This window comes from Heliconius melpomene, chromosome 6 (genome assembly GCF_056956725.1).
Source record: "Heliconius melpomene rosina isolate 202511_hmr_F chromosome 6, ASM5695672v1, whole genome shotgun sequence".
Taxonomy (NCBI): domain Eukaryota; kingdom Metazoa; phylum Arthropoda; class Insecta; order Lepidoptera; family Nymphalidae; genus Heliconius; species Heliconius melpomene.
Window position 1 is genome coordinate 10,194,055 of NC_140394.1, and position 21,296 is coordinate 10,215,350.

General features: G+C 32.4%; 1 protein-coding gene across 1 annotated transcript in view; it reads left to right on the plus strand.

Annotated features, from left to right (window-relative positions):
• The window catches only part of LOC146538429 (tubulin alpha-1A chain), a 22,274-nt gene continuing 978 nt past the window's right edge, over positions 1-21,296 (plus strand). The window contains exons 1-9 of the mRNA XM_085186450.1: positions 1-156; positions 14,852-15,074; positions 17,649-17,821; positions 18,130-18,258; positions 18,731-18,901; positions 19,355-19,558; positions 20,373-20,428; positions 20,825-20,921; positions 21,066-21,178. Coding sequence (XP_085042576.1) covers positions 154-156; positions 14,852-15,074; positions 17,649-17,821; positions 18,130-18,258; positions 18,731-18,901; positions 19,355-19,558; positions 20,373-20,428; positions 20,825-20,921; positions 21,066-21,178 — 1,169 coding nt within the window. The 5' untranslated portion in view covers positions 1-153. The remainder of the gene's footprint in view (positions 157-14,851; positions 15,075-17,648; positions 17,822-18,129; positions 18,259-18,730; positions 18,902-19,354; positions 19,559-20,372; positions 20,429-20,824; positions 20,922-21,065; positions 21,179-21,296) is intronic.

A 21,296-nucleotide genomic window follows, 5' to 3' on the forward strand; every position in this document is an offset into this window, starting at 1 on the left:
TATATCTAGAATAACCATCCAACCAAGTATATATAAGCGGGGCGATCCCCACGACGCCACCAGTCCGGCCCGGTGCGTTGCCTCGCGAACTCGCCACGCCATACTCTATTCTCAACTTTTCTCCGTTCTCTACATTTCTACTTCATCGTCATCATGGTAAGTTCAAACGCTCTAATATTATTTTTTCAGTTCTTACATGTTTATTTTTCTTGTAAGATTTTCTGTTTAAATATTTATTTTATTTAATTCTTCTTTTGGAAATTGAAATTGTAATAATAGTAAAAAATATAATAATTTACCTTTTTTCAATTTTACATATATTCTCCATGTTTGCTTATATTTTTAAACAAACACCCTCCAAACAAAAAGCTCCAAAAGCTAAAGTTAACTTGTTAATAATGCTCAAACAATACATCGATATTTGTTGATAAATATAAAATAAATAATTGGAATAGATTTTGAGTTGCTGAAAAAAATCCGATAGTTGATAGGCATTATTAAAGGCAGTTTTAATAATTCGTCTTTTTATACATTATACATATGTAATTCGCCTCACAAAATCAATGTTCTTTGCTTAATAAATAAATACTTTATTTTTTAAATTGGAGGACATTTATTACAGAATTAAGCTTATTTCAACAATTCTCGCACTGTCTAATTTCGGTTTTTCATAGGACAAATACATATATATACTTATAGCAGATAACTTTCCTTGCATATTTATTACAAACATTTTATGTAAATGTGAAACAAAATTAACACATATAGGAAAAATAGATATATAAAAGTAATATTATTTATAATCTGCGGTTGTGGATATCCTGACATTGTATTCAAGGAAATCTATTCGATCCGCATTATTCTGATATCGCCGTACTGGCACCACCCGCCATTGTTTATGTGTAGAATGTAGATATTCAATTATGATACTTTTATTAATAAACAATATGATAATAAGCGATTATTATATTTATGCTTTTTGCTAGTGGACAGCTGAGGCCAGTGGTTGCGCAGGGGTCAAGCGTGTAAGTGTACAGTCGTCAGGTTATAGGTTCATTTCCCACTCGATAAAATTAAACTAATAGGTATTTTCATTTTCCTCGCTCTAGTAACGAGGTACGCGACTTTGAGTTCTGCTACTCATCACGCAATGCCTTCAGAATTCAGGGGAAAGTGGGAAAGAAATGTCTTAATGTGAACGGAATGTTCACACACTAGGTTCCCTTTGCCTGCGTCTAACATATTTGCCTTTTTTATTTTATAAAAATATATTTTAGAGATAGAGCTTAATATACTTGTTTCTTTTTATACTGATTCTTAAGCTCTAAGTTTATTTTTTATTTAATAAAGTCCAGTAATTATTACTCCTTCCGTTCCTTGACCTAAAACTTATAGAAAAGTCTATATTTATATTATAAAAAAATAAATATTTCACCTTTTTAGTAACTTTTAATGGTGTAAACTTATAATGATAGTATAAACTTTTCTAACTAAACTAGCTGGAATCGTGATAGCACGCATCGAAGAATATCGATATGCATCGCGAGTAATGCACGCGTGAATCCTGGATTAAATCGACTCATGTTGAAATGTGTAAAGTACTTCTCTTAGTCTTTAATTGCTCAAAGATAAATGTAATTAAAAAATATATGAAACATATATCTTTGTATGCTATAACTTCTTTTTTATTATTGACTGCTAACTTTTTATAGCCTTTCTAAATAAAAGATAAAATAAAAACCTTAAATGTGTTTGACTGCCCCACAGCCCGGATCAATTAACTATTTCCCCTTAAAAAAATAGACTTAGAAGCACAAATAAAAAAAAATGATTAACACATATTCCATCATAAAAGAGAAAAGAGAGTCTCTAAAGAATAATAAATAAACAATTAGCGCTCTCCTACGAGCACACAATGGCCACAATGGGGCATTGTCAAACTGCATGCAAAATTAATATAAGCTTTGTAAGCTCTATAAAGCTACGTATATAATAGCTCTACATTTCGAAATTCTACTGTTTTGCCCCCTTTTTTCATACAAAAGGGGGAGAGTACACTAATCTTTATATTATTTTTATATATCAATCTAAATTAATAAAAGAAAAACATAAAAAAAACAAACAAAAAAGCTGAACAGTACCAAAAATAACAATTCGAAAAAACCTCAGTGCGTTCTTTATATCCAGTTATTAAATGGATATATCTTCGAAATTACATCGTGGAAGCAAAAACCGCGTAACTGATTGAAATCTGCTTTGATACGTACTTTAATAACTTGGATGATTCACGTAATCGAAGTAGCGACGAGCTCGAGCTCCACCCTCATGCTATTTTATAATACCTGCCTACTACGAAAGCTATGTGAAATGAAAACTATTATTATAAAAAAAAAACTGTGTTCTATGAATTGAAAGGAATATTTTTAGGGTTCCGTACTTCAGAAGGTAAAAACGGAACCCTTATAGGGTCACACTTTTGTCCGTCTGTTAAGACCTTTATCTGGAGATTGCGTGGTCTATGGTCCCTTGAAGTACAGAAAAAAATCAAACAATTTTTCTCCACTTTTTATGAAATTTTCTGCCTAATCAAAATCTATAGGATGCTACCCGTAGACTTACAGTTATGAAATTTGGCACGAAATAAAAATGTACAATATACATACAAATATATTTTTGAAATGCAATTTATTCTTCATTTGTTGAAAAGTTCTATTACTACAGAAAATTGGTAACGGTACTCCGAGCTAGACTTGTGCATAATAAGAATAGGAAGTAGGGGATTATGCGGTCACTAATCTCACTGCAATCTTTTAAAGAGATTCTATTTTAGTTTGTTGCAATATAGTATTATAGAATTTAGTAGGTAGAAGCCGTCGCGACCCAGTCGGACAACGTCTGGTGTAAGCGTGACTGTCGGGGGCTCATTTCCCACTTGCGGAAGTGAATAATTTTCAATTTTTCGTTCTGGATAGCTAGATTCTTATAGAAAGTAAAGGCGACTCTACACTCGTTGTATAAGAATCTATACTATAATTATAAAACTGAAGAATAGTAAAAATACGAAGTAATAAGTTTTATGTGTTGTAAAGTCTATTTATTGAGGAAACCTATATTACGCATATATAACCCACTGTATCCACGCTCGGGCTAGGTCGGTGTGCCCTCTGTTACAGACAGCTCGTAGCTTTTTTACCACGCGAGAAAAGCCGTAGGTTCAAATTAGTATTATCTGTATAATAGATTAAATATTATTTTCTTTGAAAATATAAAATTTTAACATCGTTATCAACGTGTCAAAACAAAATATTCTAATAAAACACTAACATTTCTTCATGGACATACATAATTAACTCTATGTACATTTTCCCGAAAGCAATATTGTTCACAATGGGGTGGAGGTGGCCCGCCTTGTGTGGATGACTCATCCACATATTCATGTGAGACAATGAACTATTATTTAAGTGCTATTTAGGGTAAAATGTTATATAATTAGTTGCTATTGTAGTGCAGTGGGAGACTATCTGGCCATCTGTAAACGTAGTCGTAAGTTCGATTCTTACTTAAATAGCCAATAATAGTCATTTTAATTATTTTAATTTTTTTATTATTTTAAAGTTGAGTTGTGTCTCTCTATACTTACTAGAGACTTCAATGCAACCCATTTTTATTATTTTTGAAATTTATCAGTGCGTGGAGAACAGTTTTATTGTCAATTTTCAGAAGAAACATAATTACTATATGTTTTTAATTTTTATATTTTTATAAGCACTCAGGATTTGAAATCTTAATTTTTTCTCTGTTTTTTCTCTCTCCCATCTTCACGCTTTATCAACAGGTATAATATAAATATATTCCTAATATACAATAATGTCATATACATAATTATATAGGATAATATAATTATAGCAATACATAGTTTATAATAAAATACGCTGCGTGACGTTAATTTACTTAACGAATGAAATTCTGTCAGGTCGCTGCTCTGCGTGCCTCCAGCCGCGTAATTAATTTGTTTCTTGGATAATAGAAGTTATCCTATAGTGCATATGTAATATCACTATTTGAAAATAATAATAATATACTTTCGTAGAGTAACGGCACAGCGTCTGTCTGTAAACGAGGGTGTGTTTTCGTATATGCGCTCTGCTAACAAAATGAAGAACATGAGTACCGTCACTTGTCTCATATTGCAATGTCTTGGAGCGTCTTAAGATTAGGTTCCCTGTGCCTATTGTCTTGTGTGTAGGGTACAGCATGAAGTTTCATAGAACATTGTTACGTTCTGAACTCTCCGCCAGAGAGAAGGTAGCAGAGATATAACGTATTGGATAACGCAATTAAGGTCTACTTTTAATTTGAATAAACAAGTCCACCAAAGATAAGGCGGTCAACAGTAAAAAGTGACATAATATTTGTTAACCCTCTACATTTCTATACATAAGACTCTTTCGTCGCGATGAAGATTGCAGATCTTTCTCTTGGTAGCATGATCGAAATTACTGGAAATTTACTGAATATTTAGAAATTTGAGATATAACAAGTTGGACATTAGATTAGAGTGTGGGAAAGACAGGAATACTCGAAATTCCAACGGTTACGAGAAAAAACGTGATCCTACTGACACAGACAGACACACACACTTACAGTGGACGAAAACATATTTGCAGGCGACGACTCATACCATAAATTATACAAATGTTATTATCTCAAATTACTTTGCCTAAAACATTTCTGTTGAAGAATACATTACTAAGAAAATGTCTCAGTATTTCTAATAAGGAAAGGAGATAGGTTATTTCTGTCAAACGAACCAAGGCACGTTTCTTGAAACTCTGAATCATACTCGAGCGTGACTCTGAGATAAACAACAAACCTACTGTTACTTAAAATATCGAAATTACTGACTTAATACAGATGTTTATGCTAAATATATGAATGGGAGGTAATTTAAATCTTTTATTACTTAAATGGATTTTTTTTATTGAATTTATCAAATCGGACCGGACCCTCAAAAATTTATTTTAAAAAGGTGAATGTGAAGCTAATGACACAAATTTAAATCTGTAACAAAATTTTTCATGCAATGCCTCGAAAAATTCGGCGGAAAGTGGAGAACGTAGTGTCTGAACACTAAGTTCGGAATCTATATTATAATATTTATTAACCTACTTTACATTTTTATATTGTATTTATTAAAAACTATGGACAGAAATATAAAAAATGTACATGTTTTACTGTAAATGTACATGCTATATATACTCGTATACAATATATAAAGTTACCAAAGTAAACACGACCACGACCAGTAGCAGAGTGGTCGGCAAACATTTATGTGAAACTCTATCCTTTACTCACACAGCATCGATTGAATTGCGGTTTTATCGAAACACAATAATAAAAAAAAAAGATTTTTTAAAGTGTTTTGTAGCAACTTATATATTATATTTTATTATTATTTTTTAAAAATTGGCTTATAAAACACTCCTGAAGCATCAGCTAAATACCATCAGTTCCAAATTCTAAAATATTTATAAAAACAGCTTAAAGAAAACTACATCAAATTTTTTTATATTATACATATTTTACACTCCACATACATTTACACCATCCGTTCGGTAAAGGTAAATATGAAATGAAACCTTTATATAAGGGTTTTGTGCCCTTATTAATATCTAACTAACCCTCCGGTGAAAAAGGAAGACTGTCCACTGCATTATTAAAGCTGGATTTTTTATTTAAAACTTAAGCACACTTTGCTAAGACTGAGTAGCGGATCTTAACGCCGAGCTTTGTTGAACTAAAATACGGAGGATGAAAATAACAATAATGATTTAGAAATCGAACTCACAACTATTGCATATACAGTCAGACACTATACACCTGTACCACGTCAGCCAAAAATAATACTTTAAATTATTACAAGTTTCACATCAGATTCACGGCTTATGGGGTTGTTGAGAGAAACTGTAGGGTTAAAACACTCTTTTTCCCGTTTTCCGCTTGAATTCGTACACATTTCACTTTGTTCTTTGAATAGCCGTACCCTTTTCCTCCGATGCCCATGACCGACGATTGCCTCTAAAATAATCAAGAGAATAAACTCAATCAAAACCAACATAATGATCTAGCAGTAACTGTAAAAATAAATGTCCTATGAAAGTTTTAACGAGATTTTGAATTAGAATAATATGCAGTAGTAGTTATATCTAGATCATTTCAACTAACAAATAATCTATTAACTTACCATGACGCAATAAAATAGTCGCTGCTATCGAATACTTTTTGTTATTAAAAACGCGAAAAAAACAGAACATAAGACTAGTTGCAATCTGTGCTATTAAAATTTTAATTTTATCATTTATATTTGAAGTTATTGCTTTTAAAAGTAAATTATTTTAATTATATATTTATAGACAGTTATCTTAAAAATTATAACGTGATTTTTAAGCTATGGTAGTGTCTATTCGAGAGGAAGGATATGAAAATAATTTAATTAGGAATCGAATCCAGAACCATCACATGTACAGCCGGACGCTGTGCTGCTAAGCCACATCGAATCTAACATTAATGAGTTGAAAGCATCAAAAAAGTTTTAAATCTCTAATAAATTTTGAATACTGTCAGGGATATAATATGTGCGATACACAACCCTCAAATAAAATATTTTAAAATAACATTAATGACACAAAATAAAACTATACGGATTCTTCATCTTCTGGATTTATTGAGTACTTTTCAATAACCAGTTCAAATATTAGATCCAATGAAGATTCAAACCGTAAAACGTAAAATAACAATAAAATCATTATTTCTACACGTCAGCTCGCACTTATAGTTCTTTTTTATTTTTACTTTTTGTTGCTTCGATGAAAATTAGTGGGTACAATGCCCTCGGCGTGACCACTCTACCCATATAATAATAATCTACAGCCAGTACCAGTTACTATGAAGACGGTTTCAAACTATTGTTTCAGATGTACATAAAAAGTACAGTTCTCACTTCTCGTCATTATTTTAGCGCAGCTTTTAGCTTATTTTTTTAAGCTTACAAAAGAAAATAAATCTTTATATAATGTCATACTATTTTAAGAGTAACATGGAAGGAATCTAGCGACTTATTAGCAGAAACAACTTTTTATTTCCGTATAATCAAATCTATAACATAGAATTCTTTATTTACAAAATCTTTCTTCAGATCTTCTTTCGCGAATTTGAATACGATGGTTGTGAGTTCGATTTCTACTGGAGGTAATAATTATTTTGACACTATTTCATTTCCCTGCTCTCGTAGCCTACCATGTTTTTTTCCAAATACAATGCAAGTCATAACTGCAATGCCGCAAATATTATGTAATACCAAAAAATCCTCATTATGACTCTTCATATCGATTTTCATCAACCCTCTTATTTAGATTCAATTTTGAATCCTACCCCTTCTTCACGCCCTAACTCATTAGGGGATGGAGTGCCTATTCAGGCTTGTAGTAAATTAGTACAGTCTAATGAGTTTGTTCTGACGGAGTATACATTTGGCAGAGCTATTATAAAACTAAACAATATATAATTAACATTTAATTAAATTTTAAAAAATAATAATTATACAATTAAAATCAATTTAAAAAGTTGGAAGTAATAAAAAAATCACATCTTTAATTAAGCTAGACAGAAAATGTATATTAGACGGTTTCCAAGAGTTGCAGGTTCCCTCCAATACGTTCAAATATTTAAACTATTATTCTTTATGAATGTAACACTTAAACTAAAAAAACTTTAACTTAAAATAAAATATATGTATTTAATTGAAGAATTCCTAGCAGTATTTCCTTTAACTTTACTTCAAAGTCTTCTTTAATACTCAACGTCCCTCCATTTAGGCATAAAGTTTCAAATAACAGGAATTGTAAGATTGCAACCCTACAAGGGGCTTTCCTGTCACGAGTTCGTATGCAAATATACATACAAAAGATGTATAAATATGATATAATCCGCTTACTTCATACTGCCATAAATAAAAAAATATAAACTTTTTCGATAATTAAGGCCAGTCGTTTGACTGTAAGGGTGACAATTTGTGGGTTCGAATTCCCGCTCGAGGAAATTCACTCAACACGCAATGCTTACATATTCGTAATTAATTTTATTACTATGAGAACACATTGAAACATGCCAAACTAGATATTATTAATCTAATCTTTGTATATTCAAACGTAATGCTTGTACCTCTGCGTGTAAATCAAGAAAAAACCGGGGTCAGGTACAAAATGGTACTACCATCATCAATCAAAGTTGAACTACTTATAAATAAATACCTTTGTACCTTAGAAGCTACTATAATTCATATATTTGAAAAGACCAAAATACAGAACAATAAAGGTAGATTGTGGAATGTATTTTTAATCGAAAAACTTTACCTGGCTCGACCCGGTTTGTGTGAAAATAATTAGCTTTACGCATTATTTCATAGTTCACGTAATTTTTTGTATGTAGTTTTTTTATTTATTCAAAAGTTTAATGAATAGGTTAAAATATAATGTGATGAGGCCAATTGTGGTGCAGGTACGTGACTAAAATCGCGACAGGTTGTGGGTTCGATTCCCACTTGCGCATTGCGGAAGCATTGCGTAGACTGAATTATATAATCTTCGCAATATCTTACATACATACATACATACATAGCTTTACGCTTTATTCCTAGCGGGGTAGTCAGAAAAAACGGAGTGCCAAACGCTACGGTCCCTACATACCTCTTTCGCCTCGTCCACTGACATCAACCTCATCATACATGCTCCTCGGGTCCTCATGCTTTTAACGTGACCTTTCTCCAGTATCTTTATCGCAAATACTTAGAAGATATGACAAAAATACTACTAATTCTATATAGGCGATAATATGTATTGGGGTTAATGTTTTCATTGTCCAACGTCTAATTTGCCGAAGTAACTATATAAACAGCAAAACTAAATAACAGCGTGGGAGTATTTTCCCATTTACAACCCAAGATGGACAAACAATCACCAATTATACTCCCACTTCTTTTGCTTTTTTGGGAAACGTCTGTCGATTTCAATCGATTGCAAATCAATCACTCTAATTAGATCAGTTAACTATACTTTATAGGATAAATGGCCTATTGACTATACACAATTGAATTACCCATTTTAAGATATCTTTACGTATCTTCTTCCTGCGGTACAAAGTTAATTATTTAAACCCAATCCCAAGTTTAATTTTTATATAACTTTTTTAGGACGTCCAGTATAAATGTTACATTCTAATTTGTAGACCATAGAATTCAATATAAAAAATGATTACTATAATATATAGCTATTACTATAAGCTATAGCTTTATCAAAATAATAATAGATATGCCTGGCCTCCAGTTTTCCAACCTTAATATAGGATGCAGTTAAATATTTGTAGTTTAGTAAAAAAGTTTTCAAATTTTCTCAGGCTTAAACAGATAGTTGTGTATAAAAATTTTTCAATTTTCAGTAAAACATAATTATTGCCAACTAGTCAGTACATAATATCTGTACATCAGACTTCTCCCTCCTCCTCCTCCTCCTCCTACGCCCATGAGTAAGCGTTTATTCAAAATAGTTTCTAATACAAATTACTCTAATTAAAGAAACAAGTGAGGAGCGGACGCAACGCTTGAAATGCTCCAAATAAAAGACAATTCGATACAAACTACCATTTAGCCATCGAGATCTGATTACCAGCCGTGACTAAGATTAAAACTTAATCAAGCATTTCTATAGAAACTTCTGGTCTAATTACTCTTAAAACTATTTAATCTTCTTAATTTATGAAATACAACGCGCGGCGTTATGTTCCGCCAAGCGATGTTTTTAATTCGGATGGAAAGTATATAACGAAGTTCCACCACCACCACCACATAGTAGCCACCCTAACGAGATATACCGTGAAGCTAGAATAATCCATAGAATTGTAATATTATCAATGAACAATAATTCTGTTGTCCCGCTGAGTTTCTTGCGCCGGTTCTTCTCAGGTTTGGGGCACTAACTTTAGTGAAATGGTGGTAAATTATTTAACGTTCAGTAAATGAAGCATGTAACTTCTAATTTTGAATAAAAATATTTTAATTTGAATTTAGAATTTGTAATACTGCCATAATTTTTCACCTAAAGGTATAATTGCTTCCATAGTTTTAGATGAATCATCTCTACATATGTGAAAAATTAACCCACGACTAATAATAATTAGGTACCTATGTATATGTAAAAAACTGAACATTATAATTAAAATGCATAGTAATAGTACTATAATTATATATATATATTATATATAATTATATATATATAAAGGCAGAATATAATTACGATTCAGGTGACATATAATTATATATATATCCTATCCTATCCTATCCTATCCTATATCTTATAAAACAAAGTCACTTTTCGTGTCTGTCTGTTGTTTCTAACTCTTCTTCTTCTAAACCACCCAACGGATTTTGATGCGGACTTCACCATTAGGTCGAGTGTTTTTCGTAGAAGGTTTATATATAGTTTATTATTTGTACATTCTTATGTAAATTAACATAAATACGATAAATATGTATAAAGTCCTACCCGTTGAGACACTTTCGCGCATGCGCTGCTTTGATGGTAAGTACTACATGAAAAAAATGTATTGGTAATTGTTGACACATCACGCCGTTGACACTTCAGCTGTATCGATTCAAGTTTTACTTATCCCTTACTCTCAGCATATAAATAAGTACATTAGTTACGTTGGCCATTTAATGTAGATGAAAACTGTCTTTTACTGTTTTTCATTATAATAAGTACTTCAGAAGTTGTTACAATATCAAAAAATCCTTGCTGCGAAACGGCTCGCCTGCCTTACACGCATCGGTGGTTCAGTGGTAGAATGCTCGCCTGCCATGCGGGCGGCCCGGGTTCGATTCCCGGCCGATGCATTCTATTTTAATTTTCCTCACAGGCAGCCACGTCGTGCTTGCTTTTCATCAGGGACAGAACACCCTCTTCAGCATTAATCACAAGCTCGAAAAAAAAAACCCGCCTGCCTCTATAGCAGCGAAGATTTAGATGCGTTTGCACGTATTGGATAATTGGAGTTGAATGTATTACTTCAGCGCGATATACATATTTGGTTTCATATTTTTTGTAGTAGTCATTAGTAGGCAGGTTTTTGTTTATAATTTCTTCCGTTTAAAAATAGTAATTTAACTATCTAAAATTAGTCATTTAAATATATTTTAATAAGTACTTGAAAAGATTAGTATCACAGATTTAAAATTACGGTACCTACTAAAAAATCCTTGCTGTGTAAAACAATTGGAAAATCCTTATTGAAACTACGAAAATGCGGGTTGCATTAGGGTTTAATTAATTTTCACATTATCTTAAGTGCTTTGCAAATATACTTTACATGAATAATCCAGTAGTTAAAGCGGGCGAAGCGGCAAGAGGGTCGCTAGTATATATATAAATTCTCAAAGTAACATTTGTAGGCATAATAATTTTGTTCCTAACAATGTACATAAAAACTGGCTTTTCCATGTATTTACTTCATTCTCCTATAATTATGAAAATATTTATGCTTTATCAATAAGTCGATAGGTATCTATGCGTGCACTGAACTCATCAAATTTACCAATATAGCCACAAAAGTGAGTTATATAACTGCAGCCGAGTTAAAAATGTATTTTTACAGTTATTCACCCTTCAGGATCGATATCGTGAAAAATTATTTAATATAATCGTGATGCTCTTATATTACGTAATGTCTATGGTTTTGACTCTACCTTTTTTTCCATCATGTTCATATAGCAGGGTAGACAAAAGGAACCTAGAGTTAAGACACTCCGTTCCCTACGTATATTGTAGAGGGGTGGAACTCGATATCGCACGTTGTTACGTTACGAGGAACTTAATTTTGCCTTTGTCCAAGTAGGAATAGAGCTCACTGCCGTCGCGTTTACAACAGACGCTGTGCTGCTAAGCCATGATGGCCTTAAGCTTCTATTAGATGAACTCTATCTTAGAAACCTTAAAGTCATCGATTACCCACTTCTGTCACCACAAACGTTGATTTTTTTAAAGAAATCACTATTAATAATAATAATTTTGCTAACGCTCTATAAACGCTCTTGGGTCATAATCAGAAAAAGTGTCCTTTTTGTGTCTTTTCCTGTCCCGCTACTTTGAAAGCGTTTTAAAAATACAATTTTAAAGATAATTTAAATATTTTGCCATTTACGATAAATTTATTTATTAACTTAAAGATTTTTGTAATATTTTAAATGTATTATGGCAAATAATAGTATTTGTTGTTAGTTGCAAGAAACCTTTCAAAATGCTTCCATACAATTTTTCGTGTCCCATTCACCACTTTACTTTTTAAGAATTGATTTGTTACGAATGTTTATGGTTTTATTTGATTTCAGATATGTTTATATTACTTTACTTTATGCATAATATTAAATAGAACTACTTTTATTGATACATTATTTAATAAACAATATATATTAGTTAAGTAAATTTGTCCCAAAATATTGTCTTTTTGTTGCTCAGGGCTAGTAACGTACAATTAAATTATGAACGCAATTATTTTGGATGGTGTTTAATATTATTTTTTGTTGTGGCACCATAATTCTAAAAGTCAATGCTGTCGTAGCTACAACTAGTAGTGTACTCGCAGCAGTTGAGGGGTTCAAATGTTTTAGAGTGAATGCGTGAAATTACATCTCAGGGTTATAAACGGCTTTTATTTTGGTAAGTATTCTATAATTTCGTTTTCTTGTTTATGTTATTTGCTTCTTTTTACAAAATCTCAAAAAAGAACTTCAGTGCTTGCAGATGCAACACGTGGCTTATGAGCAAATATTTAAAAGGGTTAGAATTTCTCAGATTTCATTCTCAATTTCGTTATATTTCGTTACGTAACGAAATTGAGAAAATATGAAGCCTAGTTCACAATTACGGTACCAATGTTTTCTTATATATGTTTATAATAAAATTGTATCGAACCGGTGCTTGTATATGGAAGATATGTATATAAGAAAAAAAAATTGCTGGTATATGAAAAAAACTATTAGTGACTTTTCATAAAGTAAAGTAACCAAAAATAATGATTTTTAAGTATTTTGCTTGTTTGCTTGTTTGTCTGTGTTTGTGCACGCTAATCTCAGAAACAGCTGAACCGATTTAGTTAAAAATATTTTTTATTCTGCCTGAAATTAGTTGTGATTTTGTGATTATTATTTTTTGATAAATATTTTTGTATTTTCAGTAAGCGTCATGGCTCCAATGTCAAGTGCTGAAACACATAAAAGATATAGAGAACGTCTTAAAAAGATCAATCCTATTAAATATGAAGATATGCGGAATAAACACTTACAAAGAATTAAACTTAATTCCAGTGATAACGACTCAAATTTTGATATATTTTTAAGTGGATTTAATTTTATCATTAACTTTGTGATCTCTAACTAGAAATATAAGTTTATTACGTTACTAAATAGCATTATTATATTGTTCATATTGTCAGTTTGTTATGTTTTCTTCTTACATTTATAATCTGTTAATTCAACGATTGAATCTTTAAAATTTTAATCTGTGTCTCATTAAATAAAAAAACAATATTTTATTCATATAATATCCTTATTTTGTTGTGTATAATGCCTTATGACATCAGTTTCGTAACAAACATTATCAGTGTTGTTACTTATCAGTTACGTTACGAATTCGAAAATGTCCACTTTTCTGATTATGACCCTCTTATAAAATAGACTACGGTCAACTCAACGTAATATATTACATATATTCAAATATATTTAACTTATAGAATTACAATTGTCAGCTGTTTTAACTAATAATAGAATGATTATAATTAGACTCGTAAAACATGAAACTTATATCTAAACGGATATATTTTATTATTTTGGTCAACTCAGGCGTATCGGTGAGTAACTCGTGCGTTGCAAATACACATTTATCATTCCATATGAATAAGCTCTTGAGGAGATGCTCTTAGAAGCTCTCAGTATTCACGAATTAAGCTTTACTCCACCTTCAGCTAACTTCTTCGTTTTAGCGGGATACCTAGAATAGATAAAAGATATAGAAAGATAAGGGCAACGCAACTCAACGCCGTGAATTTTTTTTAACTGTTATAAAATGATTTATAATTATGTAGAAACTAAGTGTCTAAGTTCTCTTTGTTTTGTCCGCTAATAGCTGAAGATGTGTGAAGGTAAAAAATATCTGGATATTGGATTGTGTCACCGACCTCAGAAACCAGCTGGTCCCTGTCCCAGGCACAACATTGTCTGCTTCCAACTTTATTAATAAAATTAATTGATTTTATCGTTTTTACCTTTACGCTGTTAGTCATTTAAAAAAATAATAAAGTATTTTTAACAGCACTTCATGAAGAGAGGTGTATTTTTCAATAGAATCGCCTTGCCCATCTATAAAAATTCATGAAAATACAATTCAAATCATATATTTTAACATTCTAATATATTTACAGGCATTAATATGAAAGACTGAAACTACGTGACATGTCACAGTAATTTGTAAGTGTACGTCTCGTAAATTCCACAATAACCTCAATTATAGGTTGTTTTTTGTAGGGGCCTGGGGGAAACGACCTCCATACGAAATGGAGAGCGTGACAAAAAAACTATTAACGCTAAATTTATTTGTTGCTTTCGAGCTTTTTTTTATTTGGTAATTATATTATTTACTTATTTTCTATTTCCACTTAAATATATTTAATGATAGTTTTAAACATTTTTTTGAACATGCAGCCGAAGCTATAGTTTGAAGATAGTTTAACGTAAACTTGTCTTTTACAGAGGGAATGTATCTCAGTCCACATTGGCCAAGCTGGTGTCCAGATCGGTAATGCCTGCTGGGAGTTGTACTGCCTGGAGCATGGAATCCAGCCTGATGGCCACATGCCCTCAGACAAGACCCTAGGGGGAGGAGATGATTCGTTCAACACCTTCTTCAGTGAAACTGGTGCTGGGAAGCATGTTCCTAGAGCAGTTTTCGTTGATTTGGAACCTACTGTTGTTGGTTAGTATTTAAATTTAATAGTGTTGTAAATACTGAATGACATTATAATGAACATATTTTATACTAGATATTTCAGGTATTTTTTTTTAATAAAAAGATAGAATATATAAAAGTAATAGATATGCTAAAAAAGGCAGGCAAATAATCTTATTTAATGCAATGGTAGAAAAGAACAGTTAAATAACATTTAAATTCACTTAGATATTTTTTTTTTGTTTCATAGCATAGCAACTTAGTACTATACAGTTATGATATATATAGGAAGTAGTACGAAATCTAAAGCAATAGATGTTATTTTAAACTCAAGAGGCATCTGCAGCTTACGATTAAATTCAAAGGCACGGGAATTAAAGGCAGACAAAAAACCTACGCGCAAATTATCTTCTTAGGCTCATTTTGTACTTGCAACTTTAAGTGATTGATTACTACGTTTTTTTTCTTCATACTATCCTGCACGAGGCAGCTTAGACAGAGGCAACCTAGTGGTTGGACACTTCGTTGCCCCATTTCACCAAAATTTTCGAAACGGTTGTCTTGAGTGTTGCAATTCAACGCCGCGCTATGTCTTGAACAGAAAATTAAAATAATTAATTCACACAAATGGTAATCCAACCCACAGAGTTATAAAATAATGAAGCTAATTTAATAATTGAATATATTATTTTATATTGTTATATAAAATCCTTTAATGTACCTCTCTTAAAATAATGCATGCACTCAGTGTGCAATGATCCTAAAAGCACAAAATCTCGTCGAGACGTCCGGCGTTCATCGAACCCACTGCCTCTGCCGCCCGTTATTACCGCACCGTGTCATTGCGTACAATCCGCGCGGAAAGCTTATCTCCATCCTGAAGTATTAAATGTGAAATATAACATGAAATCCGTTTATAATGAAAAAGTTATTAAAGTTTTTAAGTTTAAGTAATAAAAGATTTATTATCTTTGTGTTACACTTGCTTCTCAGATTTGAATCAGCAACTGTAGGCAGTGAGCGATACTAATAAGACATATCTATTTCAATAGAACTTGACGTAGACGTTAATTTGAATGTAATCCTATTACATTTAAATATCATTAAAAAATAGATAAAAAATAAAATATCTTGTCTAGAGTTACCTCTATAACATACTTTGATTATTATCACATAAGTAGATATAAAAAAATTGCATTATTTTTTTTTACTCCATGAAATGTTAAAGTTGCGAAACAGTAAAAAAAATACAACTAGTCTCTTAAATAATATAATTACAATTTACAATTTAGCAACCATGTTAATCAAATTTTTTTTTAAATATTAACATAATATGCATCTACATTAATATTACAAAGTTATAGGCATTTGTTTGGTTGAACGAACTAATCTAAGGAACTGCTGATTTCAATTGTTTTCTTTTTAACCGACTTCAAAAAGAAGGAGGTTATCAATTCGACTGTATTTTTTATTTTGTAGTTTGTTAATCACCTTTTTAGTTTGTTAATAGCCCATGAATTGATGAAGATTATAAGTTATATTACATCACGTTAATACTTATGATGTCACAGAAAAAGAAAAAGATCTTCACACGAAAATATCAGTTCTAAGCTAAATCTCTAAGACTAAGTTCAATAATACACAACTTTTTACAATTTCCTTTAAAGCGTACAGGTGAAGCTAAAAGCTAGTCATCTATAAAGTTGCGAACAAACACCGGTATGTGAAAAATGTTATACATATTTGCATAGTTAGAAATCCAAGACGACACGCTCCGATACGGTCGATTCGCCCATCCCTAGAGATGGTCACACACGAATAACATTACTGCCTAACAGAAAAATAGAAAAATATTTTTTTTAGTCAAAGTAAGCCTAGGAGCAACAGCAGCCTCTGATTCTAAACGTGAAGAATTTGGTTTCGATTCTTACTCCAGGGAATTAATTACTTCTATTTTCTTGCTATGATAAGTATTGGCATTGAGTTTCGCTACTCAATATGCAATGTCTCGAAAATTGGGCGATGAGAGAGGACGCAATGTTTTAACACTTGGTTCCCTCTGCCTATCCTTCTATGCGGGAAGAAACGTGAAACTGTAAGCAATGACATAAATAGTCAATTAGCAAATAAAAATATTAAAAAATAACCGAGAATATTATACATACGCAAGTCTATCAACACAAGTAGCTGCACTCGTGTCAGCAGGAAGCCATTAGGCTGCAGTTAGGGTGACGTCTGCCTGCGTCTGTTCGAAACGAGCAAAACAAACCAAGTTCTGTATTCATTAGTGGATGTCAAGTGCTCTAATTGAACCAGAGTTAGTGAAGCTCGCCCTTCGTGATTGATAGAAATTATATTTGTTATATCTAAAAATTGCTTTTAAATATATTGTTTTTTTTTCATTTTGGTCAAATCTCTGAGTTTCTATAAGTCATAAATAAATTGGGTTATATGGCAGAGTTTACCGCCGCACTATGATTGACGTAACAGATTAAAAATCCTTTAGAATATACTTATTTACACACATTTACATTTTTGTAAATAATTGTTGTTCCAGATTATTATTTTTTTATTTGTATTAATCATCAAAATCAATTCCAGATGAAGTCCGCACGGGCACGTACCGGCAGCTGTTTCATCCAGAACAACTTATCACTGGCAAGGAGGACGCGGCGAACAACTACGCGCGCGGACACTACACCATCGGCAAAGAGATCGTCGATGTCGTCCTCGACAGGCTCAGGAAGTTAGCTGACCAGTGCACTGGTCTCCAGGTGAGAGGATAAACAGTTTTATCCTTTTTCCGTATAAAATAGTATGCAGAAGAAACCTGGTGTAGTTACATTCCGTTCCACATTTTATGCCCAATTTTTGAGTTGGTGGAACAATTAGAATTATGTATAATTCAAAATAATTTAAATTTGACGTCGATTCTTGTACATTTTATTGCAGATAAAGTAGTAGAGAGACTGAAATAAACTTTTATGAATGTCAACTCGGTACTTGCCAGACTTGCCATTGACATTGATCGAAGTTTGCAAGTTTTTTTCTATACATTCAAAAATAATAATTTATCTGACAGGGTTTCCTGGTGTTCCATTCATTCGGCGGCGGTACCGGCTCCGGTTTTACCTCCTTATTGATGGAGCGTCTCTCCGTCGACTACGGCAAGAAGTCGAAACTAGAGTTCTCCATCTATCCTGCTCCTCAAGTAAGTTGAACTTTTTTAATTGTATGTGATAATTGTAATGATTCGGCAAATATATAAATCTGTAACATCTAAATATCAGTTATTTTCCTCTTGGAGTGCCACAAGTATTGAAAAACGTATACGACTATTTATACAATGTCGATTGATTGATTGATTTCTTGATATATGGCGTTTCGAGCGTGCCAGTTGAGCACAATTCATTTCGCCAATGTCACGTTGTATGGAGAACACTTATGCAATGTCATCAATAATGTATAATGAGTATTTGTTATATCCTTAAACGTCAGTAAAACCTTTTTCAACCTTGACGAGAGACAACAACCCGACCAGGGTTGCAGGTGCCATTCACATTCCCTCGAATCCGAATCGAACCCGCAGCTATCACGCTCACAGTCAGTCGCTATGTCACTGGACTACAAAGGCCAGAAGATTGGAATATTTCATTATTTCAACAATATTTCATTAAACATAGGTATCAACGGCAGTAGTAGAGCCATACAACTCCATCCTGACCACGCACACCACGCTCGAGCACTCTGACTGCGCGTTCATGGTCGACAACGAGGCCATCTACGACATTTGCCGCAGGAACTTGGACATAGAACGTCCTACTTACACCAATCTTAATAGGCTTATTGGACAGGTAAGTAATATTTAACATGTTATGATATTGTTGTTTGAATAGGAAACCATGTTGAAATTTTCCATCTTCTATTATTTAATCTATAATGATATTTTTAGTCAATCAAATAAGCAGTTTAAAAAACACAGGTATTACTTTAATGTAATATTAGGTAATTATCCAAATTTAATTTTTCTATTTATAATATACAGATGGACAAAGAGTACCCTGGATTTATTATTACTGCTGTTTTACATTTTCTACCAATTACTCATATACCATGAAGAGTACAAATGAAGAGTTTATTTGGTTGCTATACCTCAGGAACTACACGTCCTAATTAAAAATGTGTACCTAATACCCACCGTTTTGTTAATCTTATTTGTGCTTGGGGACGAAGTCAAAGAAAAAAGTTAGTTGAATATAAAATTTATGTTCAATATCTGCAATAATGCTGTCATTATTTTCTTTCAGATCGTCTCCTCCATAACCGCGTCTCTCCGTTTCGACGGCGCGCTCAACGTGGACCTCACAGAGTTCCAGACCAATTTGGTGCCGTACCCGCGCATCCACTTCCCGTTAGCGACGTACGCGCCCGTCATCTCCGCGGAGAAGGCCTACCACGAGCAACTTACCGTTGCTGAGATCACTAACGCCTGCTTTGAACCCGCTAATCAGGTTTGTTAATTGTAATTTTATAGAAATGTGTTTAATAACTAAACTTACTTGTATATAATACTATTTTTTAATGGCTTGATTTTTCGCTGACAAGCGCAAATAAAAAAAATGTATAGATTTCTTGGTAATTTGCGGTTACAATGCACTATGACAAGCGCACTGCGGGAATAGTAATATCATTTAGTGACAAGTACTGGCGCGCGGCCGACTTGCGGTTAGAGCCGACTGTTTTACTAGTGTTAGATACTTTAATTCTACTGCTAAGCTAGACTTCGCAGTACTACTCAAAATAGGGTTATTGACCTAGTTTAAGTGGTATAGCTTTTTTTGAATAAACAAAGAAATTTCAAAATCAATTCACTTATTTTATTATATCAAAGGTAGAGCGGCAAAGCTATATAAGTAAGAATTTTACTTCAGATTTTTAATATTTGAAAAAAATATATTTTATTAATAATAATAATTAATAATTATATTAGTAGGTATGTAGTATTTCATATTTTTGATTCGAAAAAAAAACACAATAACAAAATTTCTATTTGGTCTAAGCCAACTCAATAAATTCAAAATGACTTAAAAATTTGACGCACGTATCTACTCCTTGGTTTTCTCGTCCATTCAGCAACTCTATGTAAATACTATCAACTATGCTATGTGCTTAAAGTCCGAAGCCTTCTACTTTAATAGCCATATGTTATAAACATTACCTCAAATATTAGTTGAAATCACAACTATTTTAATTATTCGAGCATATCCTAACTGCGTCACAAATGCCATAAACCTACACTATAAACATAATTATCTTTTTTTCCAGATGGTGAAGTGTGACCCACGCCATGGTAAATACATGGCATGTTGCATGTTGTACAGGTAATTATATCCTTTTGCTTATTTTTTACGACTATCTCCCACTGTATCTAGTCTAACATTTAAATTATTATTAAAATATTAAATAAAATATCGATAGAGTTCGGAGTTTTCAAAATGAAATGTAATTGAAATAATTTTATAAACAGCTTTACGTTGTTTCGTTACGCTGGGTATCTACCCATTCTTCTATCTAGAAGGAACCAAATTTTAAGACATTCCGTTCTCCATTTTCTGGCTAATTTTCGTGCCATTTCGTGTGAAAAGGGAAGTAATTAAAATATAAACATTCTTCCGAGTGCAGACTGAGCAACAATAGTCTCGTATAATTTTATAATAATAATCAATTTCTCTAATCAAAATTCGAGATACAATTATATAATTTTAATGTACCTACAGAGGCGACGTGGTGCCAAAAGACGTGAACGCTGCCATCGCTACCATCAAGACGAAGAGGACTATCCAGTTCGTGGATTGGTGTCCGACAGGATTTAAGGTAAATATCGCGCCCCACTTTAGATTTAACTTCGTTTTTCTTTCTTCATATTCCTTTTTCCTCAAAGAGATGATTTATCGAATGAATTATATGTTTAAAATTTTCTATTACAAATAATTCATATGTTTTTATTACTTTAACCAGGTGGGCATCAACTACCAGCCTCCCACAGTGGTGCCCGGCGGTGACCTCGCCAAGGTGCAGCGCGCGGTGTGCATGTTGTCCAACACTACAGCTATTGCTGAGGCTTGGGCTAGGTATGATATTTTCTTTAATTTATCATACATATAAGTGACTCATATGACAGAGTACCTATAACGACAGAGTACCAGAGTACCTAAACGAAAAAAAATCGTGATATTTTATATTTATTTT